Source organism: Trifolium pratense, linkage group LG2 (genome assembly GCF_020283565.1).
Source record: "Trifolium pratense cultivar HEN17-A07 linkage group LG2, ARS_RC_1.1, whole genome shotgun sequence".
NCBI classification, from domain to species: Eukaryota; Viridiplantae; Streptophyta; class Magnoliopsida; order Fabales; family Fabaceae; genus Trifolium; species Trifolium pratense.
In genome coordinates this window covers 56,978,447-56,997,709 of record NC_060060.1, presented here as the reverse complement: position 1 = coordinate 56,997,709, position 19,263 = coordinate 56,978,447, and the positions used below count along the sequence as shown (strand labels likewise).

Below are 19,263 nucleotides of genomic sequence, written 5' to 3'. Positions count from 1 at the left end.
TAATGCAAGGAATAACAGGATATTATATTTCCCAAACCATAACAAGTTTGCTTTCAGTCTCTATAGACCTGTATCCATGATCCCATTCCCTCACCCAAGATATCTGGTGTATTCTACTTTTGTATCGAAATGATTTTTTTAATATATATAAAGCATCTAGATATTAGCTATTGTTGATTAAGAAAACCATTGGCTAGTGTTGGGTTTTAAATATTGGATACAATTTTGCAAAAACAACAATAGCCAAATGTTGGACCAAGATGTCGTAGCATGTCCGTACAACATGTGTCTCTTGAAGCAGCGCACCTAAATTTTGTTTTATATCTTTTTGAAGATTTGATTTACAAATAAGTTCATACTTATCCAGCAAGCTAAAACGCAGCTTCTACTGCAAGATACCTAAGGCGGTTTGTTTTATTTGTTACAAAGATATGTTTTATATGTTGTGTGGTAGTGACGGGAGTGAGACACGGTCTCATATCTAGGAGTTCCTAGGTAGAGTATAGCACGGGTAGTAGCTAGGTGACAAGTTGTAAACGGGGCGTTTACTGATAACTTAGAACTAGTACTATTATAGTGGATTCCTCCTGGATTGGTATCCCCATAGTAGGTGTGTTTACACTGAACTGGGTTAACAAACCTACTGTGTTCTTTATTATTCTGCAGTTTATTATTTTGCTTGTCTGCTGTTTGATTTATATAGACAACTGGTGTAGCATCTGTCAAAGCATTTGTCCACTGCGTGCCAGGAATTTCAGCTAGAGCAAGTGTAATACAATTAGTACAAACTGAACCCAACAACACTCTTATGACATCAATAATTTTCAAGTCCTACCAATTTCCCTAAACACACTTATCCAAAAGAAATGACAAAAGCCTTATTTCCATTGAGTGAAGCAACTAAATAAATGAAATGATGAAACAATGTTGAAACATAAATATCATAATACCTAGTTTTAGTCTTACAACAGACCTCTTGAAATCATTTCACGAAGAAGTTTCTCTGCCTTATCATTTTCATCTTTATCAAATAGAGAATGGATAATAATTTCATACGTTGCAGCATTTGGAATGCAACTATTGTCTTTCATTTTTGACAGCATGGTCAATGCTTCATCAAACAAACCCTTGTTACAAAATCCTTTGATCATAACAGTATATATATGAACATCTAGATTGTAGCCTTTGACCAAAAGATCTTCAAAAACCTTTCTCGCATCCTCCAGCCTTCCACCTTTACACAATCCACCAATAAGAATAGTGTACGTGCACATATCTGGCTGAATATCGTTCTCTATAATTTTGGTTAATAATGCAATTGCCTTGTTAACATCATGGTTTTTGCACAAAGCATCCAATATAGAATTATAAGTAAATATATTAGGTGGTTGACCTCTACCATGCATCTCATCGACAAGCTCAATAGCATAAGAGATTCTTCCTGATTTGCACAAACCATCAATAAGGGAATTGTAAGTTACCACATTAGGTATAATTTTTCTGCAATGCATTTCATTGAAGAGATTGATGGCTTCATCTACCATTTTAATCTTACAAAATCCATTAATCATGATATTGTAGCTATGAACATCAGGAGCCACTCCCATCTGAGCCATAGTGTTGAATATACCATTGGCCTTGTTAATTTCTTTAACTAAGCAATATCCATCCATTAAAGAGTTATAAGTAACAACATCAGGTTTAACACCTTTTCTCATCATCATAGCAAACATATTTTTAGCTTCTTTCACTTTTCCTTCTTTACAAAATGCATCAACCAATATATTAAAGGTATAAATATTATGGTTGATGTTTTCCGATACCATTTTATTAAACAGATGAATTGCTTCTTTTAACCGACCTACGATGCAAAAGCCATTAATTAAAGTACTGTAAGTGACTACATCAGGAGAAAGTTTCTTAGCAATCATTTCAGAGTATAAATGAAAAGCATGATTAACAAGTTTATCCTTGCACATACTATCAATAATTGCATTGTACATTACCACAGTAGGTTGAACCAGTTTCCCATCAACTCGTCGGAACAGTTGTAGTGCTGTTCTTGTTTGTCCAAGTTTACATAACCCATTGATCAAGGTCCCATAACTAACTTGATCTAACCGGAATCCCTGCGCTACGACCTTATCATGAAAGTTGAATGCTTTATGGATCTGACCTTTGAGACAGAGACCCTTGATGAGTGTAGTCAATGTTATGACATCTGGATGAAAACCCTTTTTGAGAATGTTGGCAAATACAGAAAAGGAAAGAGAGATTTGACCTAATTGTGAAAAACAATTGATCAATATGTTGGAAGTGACTAAATCTGAGGAAATTCCATTTAATTCCATCTGTCGATGAAGTGAAACAACATTGGAGTATTGATTTAGCTTAACAAAGGAACCTAAAATTTTGTTAAATCGGAAGATGGATGGATTGTTCTGAAGGAGCAATTGATTGAATAAGCAAACGAGATTTTGTTCGTCTTTATTTTGGTTGTGGAATTGAGAGTATAGGCTTTTAGGTGAAGAGGAGAAGAAGCGAATGAATTTAGGGTTTTGGAGTTTTTGAAAATTAGGAGAAGAAGCAACATACGACATTGTTGTTTGTTTGGTTTAAAATGAAAATCGATTAATCTTAAATGAATAATGTTATGACAATGTGATTGAAATCTTGAATGAATGATAATAATTTCATCTCAATGTGTAGGGGTTTTCACGGTGAGGCTTATCCAAGTGTAGAAGTGGGAAGCCCGGCCTAAAGTATTTCTCTGCATAGAATTGGCCAAAAAAAAAATTATAAGTATATTTAATTAAATAAGTTACTCCCTCCGTCCCAAATTATAAGGGAAAAAAATCTTTTTTTTTGTCCAAAATTATAAGGGAGAAAGTCATTTTCAAGAATATTTTTTCCTTATTCTCATAAAATTAAATGCAAATTGCATTTAATTTTCTCTCTCTACCTTTTTCTCAATAAACAACAATTAATAAAAATTGTTTTTACATCTTCCTATGCAACTTATTCCAAGGAAAACCCACAAAAACATATTTCAAATTCTCATGTTTTACTTTTTCTTAATAAGTGTGATTTTTTTATTTTCTCTTATAATTCGGGACGGAGGGAGTAGATTGCGGTACAGTAAAAAAACATTTTAGCCTATTAGATCGGTCTATTTAAGTTACATGCATAATTTTTTTTTTTTTGAAGAAGCCAAAATGTAATATATTAACACAAACAGCCTCCCCAACACAAGACGTACCGAGGTAGACTAAAAAAGTTTACAATAGAGTCATAGAGATGCAAACACAATCAAATCATACAAGACCAAACACAACAATGGACTAGACCACCAGCTATGGTAATTCGAAGCTAACGTAATACTCGTCGACTTCAACCACCTAAAGGAGAAAAGTTTGATCTTATATATCCAACAAAAGATGAGGTGTGCCCGTTGAGCCTTTGAACAAACGATGATTTCTCTCTGTCCATATCACCCAAACACAAACTAGCCAAAGAAGCTATAGAAAAGACCGTCGCGCTCGAGATACACCTGCGGAAGCTGTAAACTGGACAAAATGATCACGCAAAGTAGTAAAATCCATCGGAGGAATGCCAACCCACGCACAAACTAAATCCCAAAGAGAGCAAGCAATGCTACAAGATAAAAATAAATGATGGACCGACTCAGCCACACCACAACCAAACACACAAGAATCAACGGTAGAAGACAAAACTCCACGAGTGACCAGATTGGCTCTCGTGGGCAACCTATCCCGCAATAAGCTCCACGCAAAGATGGAAACCTTCAACGGAACCTGAGGGTGTCAAATAAGGTTTTCCGCATCATGTAAAGCAACATAAGCCTGATGAGTCAGAATTTGATAACCTCCAGCAATCGTATACCCTGCATCAGGATCTGGGTGCCACTGCCACCTGTCCAAAGTCTGATCCAGCAAAGAAATGTCAAGAAGTAAAAACTGACACTCCCTCAACAACTCCTCCTCCCACGCCCTCAACCGCCTCCGCCACACCCACGCCTCTTCATCTGCCCCCCACCCTAAAGCAAACATCTCTGCGACCGAGTGCGATTTGGTCTTAGCCAACGCAAAAAGGCGACCAAACCGCTCCCTCAACGAGATCTCATCCAACCAAGGATCGGTCCAAAAAAGAGTATCTAAACCATCCCCTACCCTCCTCATAACATGCTCCCCAAACCACCTACCACCTAACTCACCCTCACCCTCTCTAATACGCACTATCTCCCTCCACCACACCGAGCCTCGCTGACCTCCCTCGCAAAGTCTACCATCCTCAACCCCATACCGAGCTGCCAAAACTCTAAACCACATGCCCTCTCTGTCCACCAGCATCTTCCAACACCACTTACCCAACAACGCCAGGTTGAATTCACGCAACCGTCTAACCCCCAAACCTCCAAACTCCTTACGCGAACAAATGTCTTTCCAACTAACCCAAGAGATTTTCCTAGAAATCCTCACAACCCCCCCCCCCCAAAAAAAAATTTAATAAAAAGAGATTCAATAGAGGAAATGATACCTGAGGGAACCTTGAAGAAAGAAAGAAAGAAAGAGCATAGACAGGTAAAGAAGTCAAGACAGACTTTAACAAAACCAGACGACCATCAAACGACAAGAAGCGACTTTTCCACCCAGACAATCTATTCTTTATACGAGACAACACCGATTCCCAAAACACCAAGCGCCGCAGATCACCCCCAATTTGAAGACCCAAGTAAAGGAAAAGAATCTTTCCCACTTTACAACACAAGACAGACGCAGCTTCGCCTAACCAGGAATCTGGAATATTAACGCCAACCAATAAGCTCTTATTAAAATTTACCTTCAACCCCGACATAGTCTCAAACATCACTAAAACAGCCCGAAGAGCTCGAACATTTGCCCAACTTTTAACCCCCAACATGAGAGTATCATCAGCGAACTGAAGATGTGACACCCTGATTGACTCCTGACCACCAATACTATATCCCGTAAACAAATTACGCGCTAGCATCGCTTCCATAAGCACACTGAGACCCTCAGCCGCCAAAAGAAAAAGGAAAGTTGAAAGCGGGTCACCTTGCCGAAGACCTCGCCGAAGAGGAAATTCATCAGTCGAACTACCATTAACTAACACAGAAGTTGTAGCCGTGCAAACACATTCTCTAATCCACTTTCTCCACAAAGTTGGAAACAACATTCTCCCCATAACGTCATCAAGATACCCCCAATCCACCGAATCATAAGCTTTCTCAAAATCTACCTTAAATAACATAAGATCCTTTTTAGACTTACGCGCCTCATCCACTATCTCGTTTGTAATTAGAATACCATCAAGAATTTGCCTATTCTTCACAAACGCAGTCTGGGACTCAGATATTACACTGCCAATCACTTGTCGCAACCTATTAGCTAAAACCTTCGCCAGAATTTTATATAGGCTTCCCACAAGCGAAATAGGCCGAAAGTCGTTCAACCGTTGAGGATTATCCGTTTTGGGGATCAAAGCAATGAACGTAGCATTAATACCTTTAGTCAACCTGCCGTTCCGATGAAAGTCAAAAAGGAAACGCATAACGTCACCTCTCATCTCGACCCATAAATCTTTGATAAAACCAAAATTAATTCCGTCGGGACCCGGACTTTTATAACTGTCACAATCTCACACAGCTTGTTTCACCTCAGCCTCCGTAAAGGGTTTGATTAAACCTCCAACCTCCACCTGATTCAACCGCTTAAATTGAAGGTCTTCAACCCCCGGCCTCTCCACATTAGGTGCCTTAAAGTGAGACTCAAAATGCGAAAACACCGCCTGCCTAATCGGAATCACCCCCTCCAACGTAACACCATCAACCTGAATAACGGATATAGCATTCCTGCGACGGCGACTCGCCAAAATCGAATGAAAGTACTTAGAGTTAACGTCCCCTTCCTTGAGGCACAACGACCGAGATTGTTTCCAACTGATGCTTGCATGTAGCTTAGACAGCGAATGGATATCATACGAAACCCCATGAAGCTCGGTTAACTCCGCCTCAGAAAGATCATCTTCCTCCCCCTTCCCATCAAGAGCAGACAACCTAAACTTCAAAGAATCAATGCGACTAGGAATATTTTGAGCATGAGCCAAGTGCCAATCTCTCAGAGCCACCTTGATCATCTTGAGTTTTTCCTTGAGCACATAAATACCCCGACCATCAACCTGAAACGAATTCCACTTTTCTCGGACAAACGCATTGTAACCGGGAATATCCTTCCAACACTTAAGCATCCTCGACGGACGAGGTCCTCAATCTTCCTCGTTCGCAGACAAGACCAGAGGGCAATGGTCAGACAACCCCCGTAACTTAGCTACTTGTTTGCAATTGGGCCAAGACAAGCACCACTACTCAGATAAAAGGAACCTATCAAGACGGCTCATCGAAACACTGTCCCCTTTGAACCAAGTAAACTTACGTCCAATTAAGGGAAGATCAATCAGAGAATTATCTTCAATAAATCGATTAAAAGGGATATGATCCAAGGATCGATGCCCGTCCCTAACCGACCGTCTTTCATCAATGTGCTTGGCAGCGTTAAAATCCCCACACACACACCTTCTTTTCTACCAATGAATCAAGCCGCACCGAAAAATAATCCCATAGCCCTTGCTTAGCCCCGTCGTCGCAAGGCGCATAGACATTTGCCACATGAAACTCATCCCCTGTCCTAAGAAACCGACCATGACACCACAAAACATGCCCACGACTTTCAGTCGACTAAACCTCCACCTCAGAAGTGTCCCACAGAGTCAAAAGCCCTCCTGACGCCCCAAGCGATGGGCGATAAGAGAACTCGTGTGGAGAGCTGCCCCGGAGAATTTTACAAAGAAATTCATCGAGAATTTGCAATTTCGTCTCCTGGATACAAAAAATAAAGGGTTTCAGATCCCCCACCATCTTACGCACTTCCTTCCTCTTTTCAGGGTCTCCCAGCCCTCTAATATTCCAAGAAATAATCTTCATAAAAAACACATATCCCCCCCCCCCCCCCACAGCCAAAAACCACAACACTTGCACTCGTTGTCCCTCCGGGTCCCCCCTGCCCCAAACAACTGCCCTGTAAACTACTTCTTTCCTTTGCTCGCCCTTGAAAGAATATTGAACATGTTCACACTGTCTCCCTTAAACTTGACCCCGATAGCTTTCCCGATCCCCAACACATCATCCACCGCCATTTTGTCATTGCCTTGAACCGCCACCCAATTTATCCAATCGTTATTGGCAGAACCCGACGAGGATAAATCTCCTGACGAGACTTAACAACTCATAGAGCAAGATGGATTAACCCCGTCCCCACCCCTTCGCCGACGAACGCTCTTCTTTAAAGCCTTTAACACCTCACAACGATCTTTGCTTGACATCCTAGCCACATTTTTAATGCTATGGAGAGGATGACGAAGCATCCCTCTTGCTTTCTTTCTCTTCGGATCCTGCTCCCCGATCATATTAAGTTTCGATCCTTGGTGAAACACCTTTCTGCTCCTCTTACTAGCTGAAAAGATCACTCCCGCATCCCCGTGATTCTGATCCTGCAGCCATTCCAAGCTCCAAGGCCCTGAAATAATGGATCGTCTCGCCTCCGGTGAGCAGGAATTTGTGCGCTTGCTAATAACCGGTCGAATAGTAGGCCTAACCTGAGCCTCCACCAAGGGGTAAGGCGCCTCTGCCTGACCATCCTGATCACCGGGCGCTTCCTTAGTGAAGGAAAATAGCGTGTATAAAAGAGATTAAAACGCAGCGGAATTAAAATTTCCTTCACTGAATCCTTGCGAATGGGCATGATCAGGGTTAAACGTTATACCTTTGTAGAACTAAAACAGCAAACTCTTTGCTTCTCTTATTGATCACAAACACCACACGACGGAAGCACCTCTAGCTAGTCCACACGAACAGGTCTTCAACTTTCAGTGCTAGCTGCTACAAGATGAAGGCTTAGGAAGTGCGGTTAGGGTTTAAGAGTTTTAGGGTTTCTCTGAAAACGAATTGTGAAAAAGCAAAAACAAACTGAACTACACAAGCTTCTATTTATAGAGTTTCTTGTGTGGTCAGTTGGGTCAAACTGTGTTTGGTCTTCTTAAGCCCAAAACTGTTTTTCACTAATCGCACCCTCAAATTAAGTCTTACTTATTTCTTCCATATCGACTGTCCTTATGTGTGTGACCCTGTAGGTTCTTATGATGGCAATAATATTAATCTTAATATTATAAACAGTGAGCAGTATCTAGCAACACATCACTGCTACCCAAGTCACAAGAATGTCACGTGATCTGACAAACCTTTCCGTGATAAAACTCATGTGTATAATTACCTTTTTACCCTTATGTCTATATTGAACACAAGGCATAGTACGTCACCCTTGTTAAGTTCAATATTGGGCCCATAGACATATCTCCTGTTATGTAGGAGGGGTAAATTCCATCTAGGTCACTCATGTCCCTTAGCATGATTCGTTGAATACCCATCAACCAACTTTATAGTCATCCTGTTACGGATAACTTTGAATGGCGACAAAGTACTACACTCCTACATCTGGGGAACATAGTGGTTTCAGGTCGAAGGGTGGAATACACCACTTATCACTATGAGAATATCTTATGACATTTCATAACATACTATGTAGTATTCTCATGGTGGGTCAATCCGATATAAATATTACTCTTAATATTTATATCTATGTGAAGACTTAATAACTCTTTATCTATGATCCGTGAGATGTGATCATCAGTCTACCAACATAATAGTCTCTATGTTTTGATGTTATCCCAATTCACAGTAAAGCTCGACTACGGATGTTTTAAGAATAGTGTTCTCATGTGTAATGGATTCTCACGATTAAGTCACACTTAACGTTCCATTCAATGAACTTACTATTCTAGGGACTCTATTATTATTTAACACATAAACATAATAAAGAAAAGCCTTTATTTAATAAGTAAATTATCCAATACAAGTATCATGCAATTATAAATAATTGGCCTCTATGTCTTACACCAACAATCTCCCACTAGCACTAGAGCCAATCAGGCATACTCCTAATACCTATGCCCCTAGTGTGGCCCTCATGCTTCGGCTGAGCAAGAGGCTTTGTAAGTGGATCAGCAGCATTGTCAAGTGTTGGTACTCTGCATATCTTCACATCTCCTCTATCAATTATTTCTCGAATAAGATGATAGCGCCTGAGTATGTGTTTGGACTTTTGGTGAGATCTAGGTTCCTTAGCTTGTGCGATTGCACCATTGTTGTCACAAAATAATTCAATGTGATCCACAATGCTAGGGAATATGCCAAGTTCAGTAATGAACTTCTTTATCCAAACAGCTTCCTTTGCTGCATTTGATGCAGCAATGTACTCAGCTTCGGTTGTAGAATCAACAACTGTATCTTGCTTTGAACTCTTCCAGCTCACAGCGCCACCATTTATGCAAAACACATAGCCTGATTGCGACCTAAAGTCATCCCTATCTGTTTGGAAGCTAGCATCAGTGTAACCAATTACATTTAGCTCTTCTTGGCCTCCATATATTAGGAATGAGTCTTTAGTCCTCCTTAAGTATTTAAGGATGTTCTTGACAGCCACCCAATGAGCCTCACCAGGATCAGACTGATAACGGCTTGTTGCGCTTAAGGCATATGAAACATCTGGTCGAGTACATATCATGGCATACATGATAGATCCTATTGCCGATGCATAAGGGATCTTACTCATGCGGTCCCTTTCTTCCTTAGATGAAGGAGACTGTGTCTTTGAAAGACATAGGCCATGTTGCATAGGAATGAATCCTTTCTTGGAATCATGCATATTAAAGCGTCTTAACACTTTATCTATGTATGTACTCTGGCTTAGGCCAAGCAGTTTCTGTGATCTATCTCTATAGATTCTTATTCCTAATATATAGGCTGCTTCACCCAGATCTTTCATAGAAAAGCAATTCCCTAACCAAGTTTTAACTTGTTGCAAGGTAGGGATGTCGTTTCCTATTAGTAATATGTCATCTACATATAATACTAGGAATGCGACTATGCTCCCACTAACCTTCTTGTAAACACAAGGCTCATCTTCATTTTGAATGAATCCGTACTGCTTTACAGTTTCATCAAAACGAAGATTCCAACTTCTAGAAGCTTGCTTCAATCCGTAGATTGATCGATGTAATTTGCATATCTTTTTGGCTTCTTCTGGAATGCAAAAGCCTTCAGGTTGTGTCATGTACACATCCTCAAGGAGACTCCCGTTAAGGAAGGCAGTTTTTACATCCATCTGCCAAATTTCATAATCATAGTATGCAGCGATGGCAAGTAAGATCCGAATGGATTTGATCATCGCAACTGGTGAAAATGTTTCATCATAGCCTGCCCCATGAATTTGTTTGAAACCTTTAGCAACCAATCGCGCTTTGTAGGTCTGTACCTTTCCATCCATGTCAGTCTTCTTCTTGAAGACCCACTTGCATCCTATGGGTTTGATCCCATCAGGAGCTTCCACCAAGTTCCAAACTTGATTTGTGTACATGGAATCCATTTCAGATTTCATGGCTTCTAGCCACTTCTCATATTCAGGGCCAGTAATAGCCTCTTGGTAAGTCACAGGCTCATCTTGATCCATGAGTAATACATCACCTTGCTCCGATATGAAATATCCATATCTTTCAGGTTCTTGACGTATCCTGTTAGACCTACGCGGTTCTTGTGTTACTTGAGTAGGACTCTCTGTCACAACCTCTTGTGCATCCTGCTCTTGTTCCTCCATTGGTGTGTCATTGCTTTGTGGATCATGAATTTCTTCAAGATCTACTTTCCTCCCACTGATTCCTTTGGAAACAAAATCCTTTTCTAGGAATACTCCTGTCCTAGCGACAAACACTTTGCCCTCGGAAGGATTGTAGAAGTAATATCCTTTTGTCTCTTTAGGATATCCCACAAAGAAACACTTGTCAGATTTAGGTTCAAGTTTAGTAGAAATTTGGCGTCTTACATAAACTTCGCAACCCCAAATCTTTAAGTAAGACATATGTGGTTTCTTGCCACTCCACATCTCATATGGTGTCTTTTCAACCGTTTTAGAAGGAACACGGTTAAGTGTATAAGCTGCTGTTAATAGGGCGTGTCCCCAAAAGGAGTTTGGAAGATCAGCGTGACTCATCATAGACTGCACCATGTCCAACAAGGTTCGGTTTCTTCTCTCAGACACACCATTCCATTGTGGTGTTCCAAGAGGAGTGAGTTGGGATAAGATCCCACATTCTTTTAGATGGTCATCAAACTCTAGGCTTAAATACTCACCTCCTCGATCTGATCGAAGGGTTTTGATTTTCTTTCCTAGTTGGTTTTGTACTTCATTTTTAAATTCTTTGAACTTTTCAAAGGATTCCGACTTATGCTTCATTAGGTATACATACCCATATCTACTGTAGTCATCAGTAAATGTGATGAAGTACTGAAAACCTCCTCTGGCAGGTGTGTTAAATGGTCCACACACATCAGTATGTATGAGAACCAACAGATCATTTGCCCTTTCACCTTTACCAATGAATGGGGCCTTTGTCATTTTCCCCATTAAGCAAGATCTGCATTCTTCAAATGATTCATAATCAAATGGATCCAAGAGCCCATCTTTATGGAGCTTGGAAATACGTTTCTCGCTTATATGGCCTAAGCGACAATGCCAAAGGTAAGTAGGATTTAACTCATTTCGTTTTATCCTTTTAGTATCGATGTTATAAATTGGCATTTCAAGGTCAAGAATATATAATCCATTACTCATTTGTGCATTGGCATAAAAGATATCATTCATATAAATGAAGCAACAATTGTTCTTTATTATGAATGAAAAACCAAGTTTATCCAAACAAGAAACAGAAATAATATTCCTGCTAATGGCAGGTACATAAAAACAGTTCTCTAACTGTATTATTAGTCCACTAGGTAAAGTTAAAGCATAAACTCCTACAGCTAATGCGGCAACTCTTGCTCCATTTCCCACTCGTAGGTCGACTTCACCTTTAGCCAATCCTCTACTCCTTTGCAGCCCCTGCACATTAGTACAAATGTGAGAACCACATCCGGTATCTAATACCCATGTAGAAGAAGTAGATAAATTAATTTCAATAACAAAGATACCTGCTGAATTGGAGCTCTCTACTCCATTCTTTTTATCTTCCAGGTATTTTGGGCAGTTCCTCTTCCAATGTCCAGTCCTGTTACAGTGGAAGCACCTACCCTCCTTTGCAACTCCCCCAGTGGGCTTCAAAGCTTGAGGGGTAGGTTTGGGTTTGGCAACTTCCTTGCCCTTCCCTTTGCCTCCCTTCCCTTTGTTGCCCTTCCCTTTGTTTCCATTGCCAATCATAAGAACATGGTTGGACTTCCCTTTTGTTTTCATGTTCTGCTCAGCTTGCCTCAACATGCCTAGCAGTTGTGGTAGAGTCTTCTCCATGTCGGACATGGTGAAGTTCAGAATAAACTGATTAAAACTCTCCGGCAACGATTGCAGGATCAGATCAGTTGCAAGCTCATTTCCGAGTGGAAATCCCAATTTTTCTAAGTTCCCCACGTACCCAATCATCTTGAGCACATGTGGACTTACTAGAGATCCCTCAGATAGCTTGGCTGAAAAGAGGGCTTTGGAAACCTCAAACCTCTCAATCCTGGCTTGCTCTTGGTAGAGCGTCTTCAAGTGTTCGATCATATCGAACGCATACATGTCCTCATGTTGCTTCTGAAGCTCAGAGGTCATGGTAGCCAGCATGAGGCACTTTGCATCCATGGCATCATCAAGACGCTTATGATAAGCATCCCTTTGAGCCTTAGGAGCATTGGCCGCAGGTTCATCCTCAGGGTTAGGTTGGGGTTCCTCAATAGCATACAGCTTTTTCTCGTGCATGAGGACTATCCTCAAGTTACGATGCCAATCAAGAAAATTTGTCCCAGACAATTTCTCTTTGTCAAGAATGCTTCGCAAAATGTTGTTCGAAGTATTGGTGTTTGACATGGTGATCTACAATTGTAAAAGTGAAAATATAAGTATTGAACAATTTTAATACACATTTAATTAGGCCTTTAATTAAACATGTGCTCCCACTATTTTACTCAAAACAAATGACCCTCGACATTTGATTCGGAAAATCCCGTTTGAAGATTTTCTAGTGAGAATGAGATCCATATTTCACTTCGTTTTAAGTCAGCGTTGGGCTGATTACACAAAATTTAGTTATTTAGGTAGGAAACTCCTTTCCAATTGTATCTCATACAACTCTCATATCCTTTCTATTGGGTGAATAACGCTTATTCTAATCCATCACATGGAATAACCCAATACTTGCTTCTAAAGTCATATAATCTTATTATATTTTCTTTAGTTAAGTTAGACCCATTAAATAGCGATCGGATAAACAAATTACCTCACCGCAACTTATCAATATTGACAATGCACTTCGCGTTGGCAAAACCTACATTGATCGATATTGATCTTGAAGGGCGCTATTCGTTGGAAAGCGATAAAACTTAATATTAATTCCTTTGAGGGCTTTTATAATTAATTTGATCTCATCTTACCACGGCTTACATACAATGACGTCACTCCATACATAACATGCATCAACATACATAATATAATAAAGTGACATGGTTATGGCCCCTAGCGTGATTGTTCCCTCAAGCCAATGAGAGAACCTATGCTATATCTAAGAACGACCTATACTTCTCCAAGATAGATCTTCATTGATGTCCTTCCTGTCCTATTTGCTAATCTTATATTACATCACTACAAGAAACTCGTGTTCATACGAGGGAGTGAGATGAGAAGAGAAATTACATCAAGAGAATATAAGAGAGGCACGACACGTAGGCCGTATTTAAAATCCCAAATAAAATGAAAAGAATAACTAAGGCCATAACCATTCATCATGCAACTTTAATAACAATAAACACATAATATATTATTATTAAATTAGTCCAATTAATAAAATACCATGATTGATCACCTTACGCAGAGTATAACAACACAACCCTTGCATTGTTACAAACCCTAATACAGTAATCATTCATCAAAACGTTTCAGGATTTTGTTCATCACAGACGATTGGATATATGATGCTTCACCAGTTATCGGTTCCGAAGCTCACACTCACAATCATCCATGCTCACGACAATCACTTAAAACTTTCAATGAACAATATGTTCTGTTTATATAACAACACAACCCTTGTATTGTTATAAACCCTAATACAACGACCATTCATCAAAACGTTTCAGGATTTTGTTCATCACAGACGATTGGATATATGATGCTTCACCAGTTATCGGTTCCGAAGATCACGCTCACAATCATCCATGCTCACGACAATCACTTAAAACTTTCAACGAATGATACTATCAGTATATCACATACACTGATGTCGTATCAGAATTATACCATATATCACATATATGTTAAGATTGATCATTCAAATTTTATTAATCTTTGTTATTATTATTATTATTAATACCGATTCTGATCATAATAATAAAACTGTAAATAACAACAAAACCGATTCATGGTTTCACAAGTGGCTCTGATACCACTGAAGGAGAATAGCGTGTATAAAAGAGATTAAAACGCAGCGGAATTAAAATTTCCTTCACTGAATCCTTGCGAATGGGCATGATCAGGGTTAAACGTTATACCTTTGTATAACTGAAACAGCAAACTCTTTGCTTCTCTTATTGATCACAAGCACCACACGACGGCAGCACCTCTAGCTAGTCCACACGAACAGGTCTTCAACTTTCAGTGCTAGCTGCTACAAGATGAAGGCTTAGGAAGTGCGGTTAGGGTTTCAGAGTTTTAGGGTTTCTCTGAAAACGAATTGTGAAAAAGCAAAAACAAACTGAACTACATAAGCTTCTATTTATAGAGTTTCTTGTGTGGTCAGTTGGGTCAAACGGTGTTTGGTCTTCTTAAGCCCAAAATAGTTTTTCACTAATCGCACCCTCAAAATAAGTCTTACTTATTTCTTCCATATCGACTGTCCTTATGTGTGTGACCCTGTAGGTTCTTATGACGTTGGCAATAATATTAATCTTAATATTATAAACAGTGAGCAGTATCTAGCAACACATCACTGCTACCCAAGTCACAAGAATGTCACGTGATCTGACAAACCTTTCCGTGATAAAACTCATGTGTATAATTACCATTTTACCCTTATGTCTATATTGAACACAAGGCATAGTACGTCACCCTTGTTAAGTTCAATATTGGGCCCATAGACATATCATCTCCTGTTATGTAGGAGGGGTAAATTCCATCTAGGTCACTCATGTCCCTTAGCATGATTCGTGGAATACCCATCAACCAACTTTATAGTCATCCTGTTACGGATAACTTTGAATGGCGACAAAGTACTACACTCCTACATTTGGGGAACATAGTGGTTTCAGGTCGAATGGGTGGAATACACCACTTATCACTATGAGAATATCTTATGACATTTCATAACATACTATGTAGTATTCTCATGGTGGGTCAATCCGATATAAATATTACTCTTAATATTTATATCTATGTGAAGACTTGATAACTCTTTATCTATGATCCGTGAGATGTGATCATCAGTCTACCAACATAATAGTCTCTATGTTTTGATGTTATCCCAATTCACAGTAAAGCTCGACTACGGATGTTTTAAGAATAGTGTTCTCATGTGTAATGGATTCTCACGATTAAGTCACACTTAACGTTCCATTCAATGAACTTACTATTCTAGGGACTCTATTATTATTTAACACATAAACATAATAAAGAAAAGCCTTTATTTAATAAGTAAATTATCCAATACAAGTATCATGCAATTATAAATAATTGGCCTCTAGGGCTTACACCAACACTTAGAACCCTTCCCCAAAACATATGAAATCCCGACTCTCTCAGGACCTGGTTTAGCTTCAGACTTGTCTAACAATTCGTCATCCCGCATGCCTTGGCCTTCAACGAGATCCTCCTCATCAAGCCCTTCCTTAAATTTATCGATTAACATGTCCACACTGCGGTTAACCTCCGGATCCACCTGACCTTCACTGTAATCAGCTTGAGATTCCTCAAACTCACTCCCCTCGTCAAAAAGACAAGAATCCTCTCCCATAGCGTATCCCCATTCCTCCACGATCTTAATCTCCACTATGATTTCGTCCACCAGCACAGACACACTTTTTTTGATTATGTCAAGTTTCGATGTAGCTATTAAGACTCGCGCGAAGTCTAATATGGTCTTTTCAACAGAACTACTATCCGTTCGAAGGAACCGTCCACTTTCAAAAACGCACAGCTGGAAGAATTGCTCATTCCAAGCATGAAGAGGAACTCCATACAAACGGACCCAAGCACCTCTCTGATAAGGTGATGTCTCCTTATCCCATCGCATCCAATTCCAAAAAACTAGTTGGAAGAACTCCTTAGCATTGTTGATCACTGACATAGCATCTCCATTCTCAGTGCTATGGACAAAAACCTTATCGGCACCCATTGGAATGAGAATCAGATCACTAAAACCCGCGTCCATAATTCTGTTATGCACCACAGAAAGCGATTCACCATTGAAGACTATAGCCACTACCCCTTTGTAAGCCCACTCCGTATCATTAGGCTTCGATTTATAGCTTTGCATAAAGACTTTGCAGTCCTTGACTGAATCATTTAGCTGCTCAACCTTATTCGCAGACTTTACTACCCCTTTTGTTGAGTCTGCCTTTTTTGACTATCTCCTCCTGCCGAGCCCCTAGCTTGATAACCACCTCCCCCACCTGCACTCCTTCCCATGGGGCACTACTATCCTTCTCCGCAGTAATATCAATACTACAGCATAATCATTAATTTTCTTCGGCGACTTATTATTACCAGCACATCCTGTAGGCTCTACATTCCTTGCTGAGTCTTGCTGCCCCACTTTCAGCTACTGCACTTCTTCTCCTTTTCTTAATCCACCCCTTTGCCTCTCCGAGTTCCTTCCCACCCCGGAAACATTGCGTTCAAACATGGCAACACTAACTTTAACCCGAAAATATCCAAACCAAACATTGTTGATAGCATTCAACAATTTTGTCACGTTTTTAACATTAGAAAATTTAACGAAACCGTGAGGTTTACCGTATCTATTTCTTTTTTTTGCAACAAACACGTCCTCCAGCATACCACAGACTTCAAAACCCTTCCTCAAATAAAAGTTCGACATTTGTGCTGGAAAATTTGTGAAATAAAAAGATATGTACCGTTTTAGAGCACAACCCGAAGCACCACCATCACCAATCTTATTATGTGAACGCTCAACATCGCCATTCACATAATTTAACTCTGCACTCGCACCGCCGTTGTTGCCCTTAACCGTGCCTTGGCCAAAATGATTTCTGCCATACTCTTGCTTCTTCAAGGAATTCTTCTCCTCCTGCATAACACGGTTATTATAAACAACACACTTAGAATCATGAATTTCTTCCTCCCTTCCATGATTGAAACCCAAACGGTGTCTATCTGCATTCCTTCCATCGTGATTTCTGCCGGAATCTCTACCTCTACCGTCCTCCCTTTCCTCCTGCCTACATCGCCGGCCACTGGAAGCTTTCCGCCGCCCTTCCATGGCTGAAAACGATCACGTTCTAGAATTGAAGGAGAAGGATCGCGCAACACGCCAGTTCCTTGACCGATGAAACATGCTTCGCCCTCTGTTATATCGTGACCTGCTTCTTCCAGATCGATAGTGATTGCAGACCTGGTGATTGGGAATACAACACCGATCGTGAGAAATATCTCGTCCAGGTTTCGAGCGCGATCGCGAATGGTGATCATAGGTTCGTCTATATCTGTCCTATTTTCGTTCATCCTGTCTAAGCTCTTTCCACCCTCTCCGTCGCACCTCAGCCCATTCTCCACTATCAATGGAATCGCCCCCCGTTTCTGCCTTACTTCCGGTGAAGGCGATGACCGAAACTGCCGTCCTAGGCTTGCCCTAGAAGCAGCTCTTCTCTCTCTCTCTCTCGCTAACTCTCTCTCTCTCTATCATCGCTCTGTTTTTTTAAATATTTTATTATTATTATTATTTATATTTATATATTAAAATTTGTATTTTGATTAAATTATAAATTTATTAATTTTTTCGGTAGTTTTGGTTCCGGCGAACGAATAATCATTGAATCCTACTCTAAATCACTAGTATGGCTATCGAAATCATGAGCATTAGCATGTAGGTTCCAGATCCAAGTAGTAGTATCGGGTCCCTTAGCTATTGTTCTTGAGAAATGACCAAGTTTTGCCCATTGCTTGAAAGAAGTTTTTATGGGATCCCTATCTACCAAACTTTTGACGGGTGCGTTTGTTACAGATTAAAAAAATAGTGATTTTGATGTAAAATAATTTAGAGATTAGTTTTTATAGATTTTTAGAAAAGTTGAATTTACATTGTGTTTGTTTATTATAATAAAAATCACTTTTTTTAAATAAAATAATCCTTAGTTTGTTTTGATACAACTTATAAAAGTGATTTTTTTAAGGAAAACACTTAATAGCACGACACATGGTTGTCGTCTAGGAAACACCGACACTCCTCAGATTAGGTGTGTCTGTGTCGCACGTGTCGGTGTCCGACACCGACACTGACACTTATGATTACACTAAATTATGTCACTTTTCCAATTTTTTATCGGTGTCGACGTGTCTGTGTCGTGTCCGGTATCTGTGTCCCTGCTTCATAGGTTATCATCAATATCACACGACTAGTATTAATGACCATATAATTAATTACTCTCCTATCTTAATTATTTATTTTTTTGGGTAAACATTTATCCTTGAATTTTTATGCGCCAAAAAGAATAGTTAATTTTCTCTTGTTAAAATAAATAAATTTAAAATTTGCAAAGAAAAATTCCTATAATGTATATTAAAATGACAGAAAAAAAAAGTTAAAATTTCGAATGATGTACACGAGTTGACTGAAAAGTAGGGATAAAAAATCATGTTAGAAAACTTGTTGAAATATTTTATAAAAGTTGTATTGTTTGCAAACTCTAATCCTAACCCCTTTTTCCCACATTTGTGGAGTTCAGGTAATGTCACATGGTCATGTTATAATAACACCCTTCAACTGAATGCGATCTTCCGTTTCATGTCCATGACTTTTATAGAATTTGCAGCACTTCGTTATGTCTGTCCTTGATGATTTCTTAATCTCTCTAGGGAATCTCAC

The 19,263-nt window shown here is 39.6% G+C and overlaps 1 protein-coding gene across 1 annotated transcript; it reads right to left on the bottom strand.

Moving 5' to 3' along the window:
- Positions 1-630: 630 nt before the first annotated feature.
- LOC123910249 (putative pentatricopeptide repeat-containing protein At1g12700, mitochondrial) lies at positions 631-2,704 on the bottom strand. Its single transcript, XM_045961338.1, has one exon. The coding sequence runs from the start codon at positions 2,598-2,600 to the stop codon at positions 963-965; it is 1,638 nt and encodes a 545-aa protein (XP_045817294.1). The 5' UTR covers positions 2,601-2,704; the 3' UTR covers positions 631-962.
- Between the last annotated feature and the right edge of the window lie 16,559 nt (positions 2,705-19,263).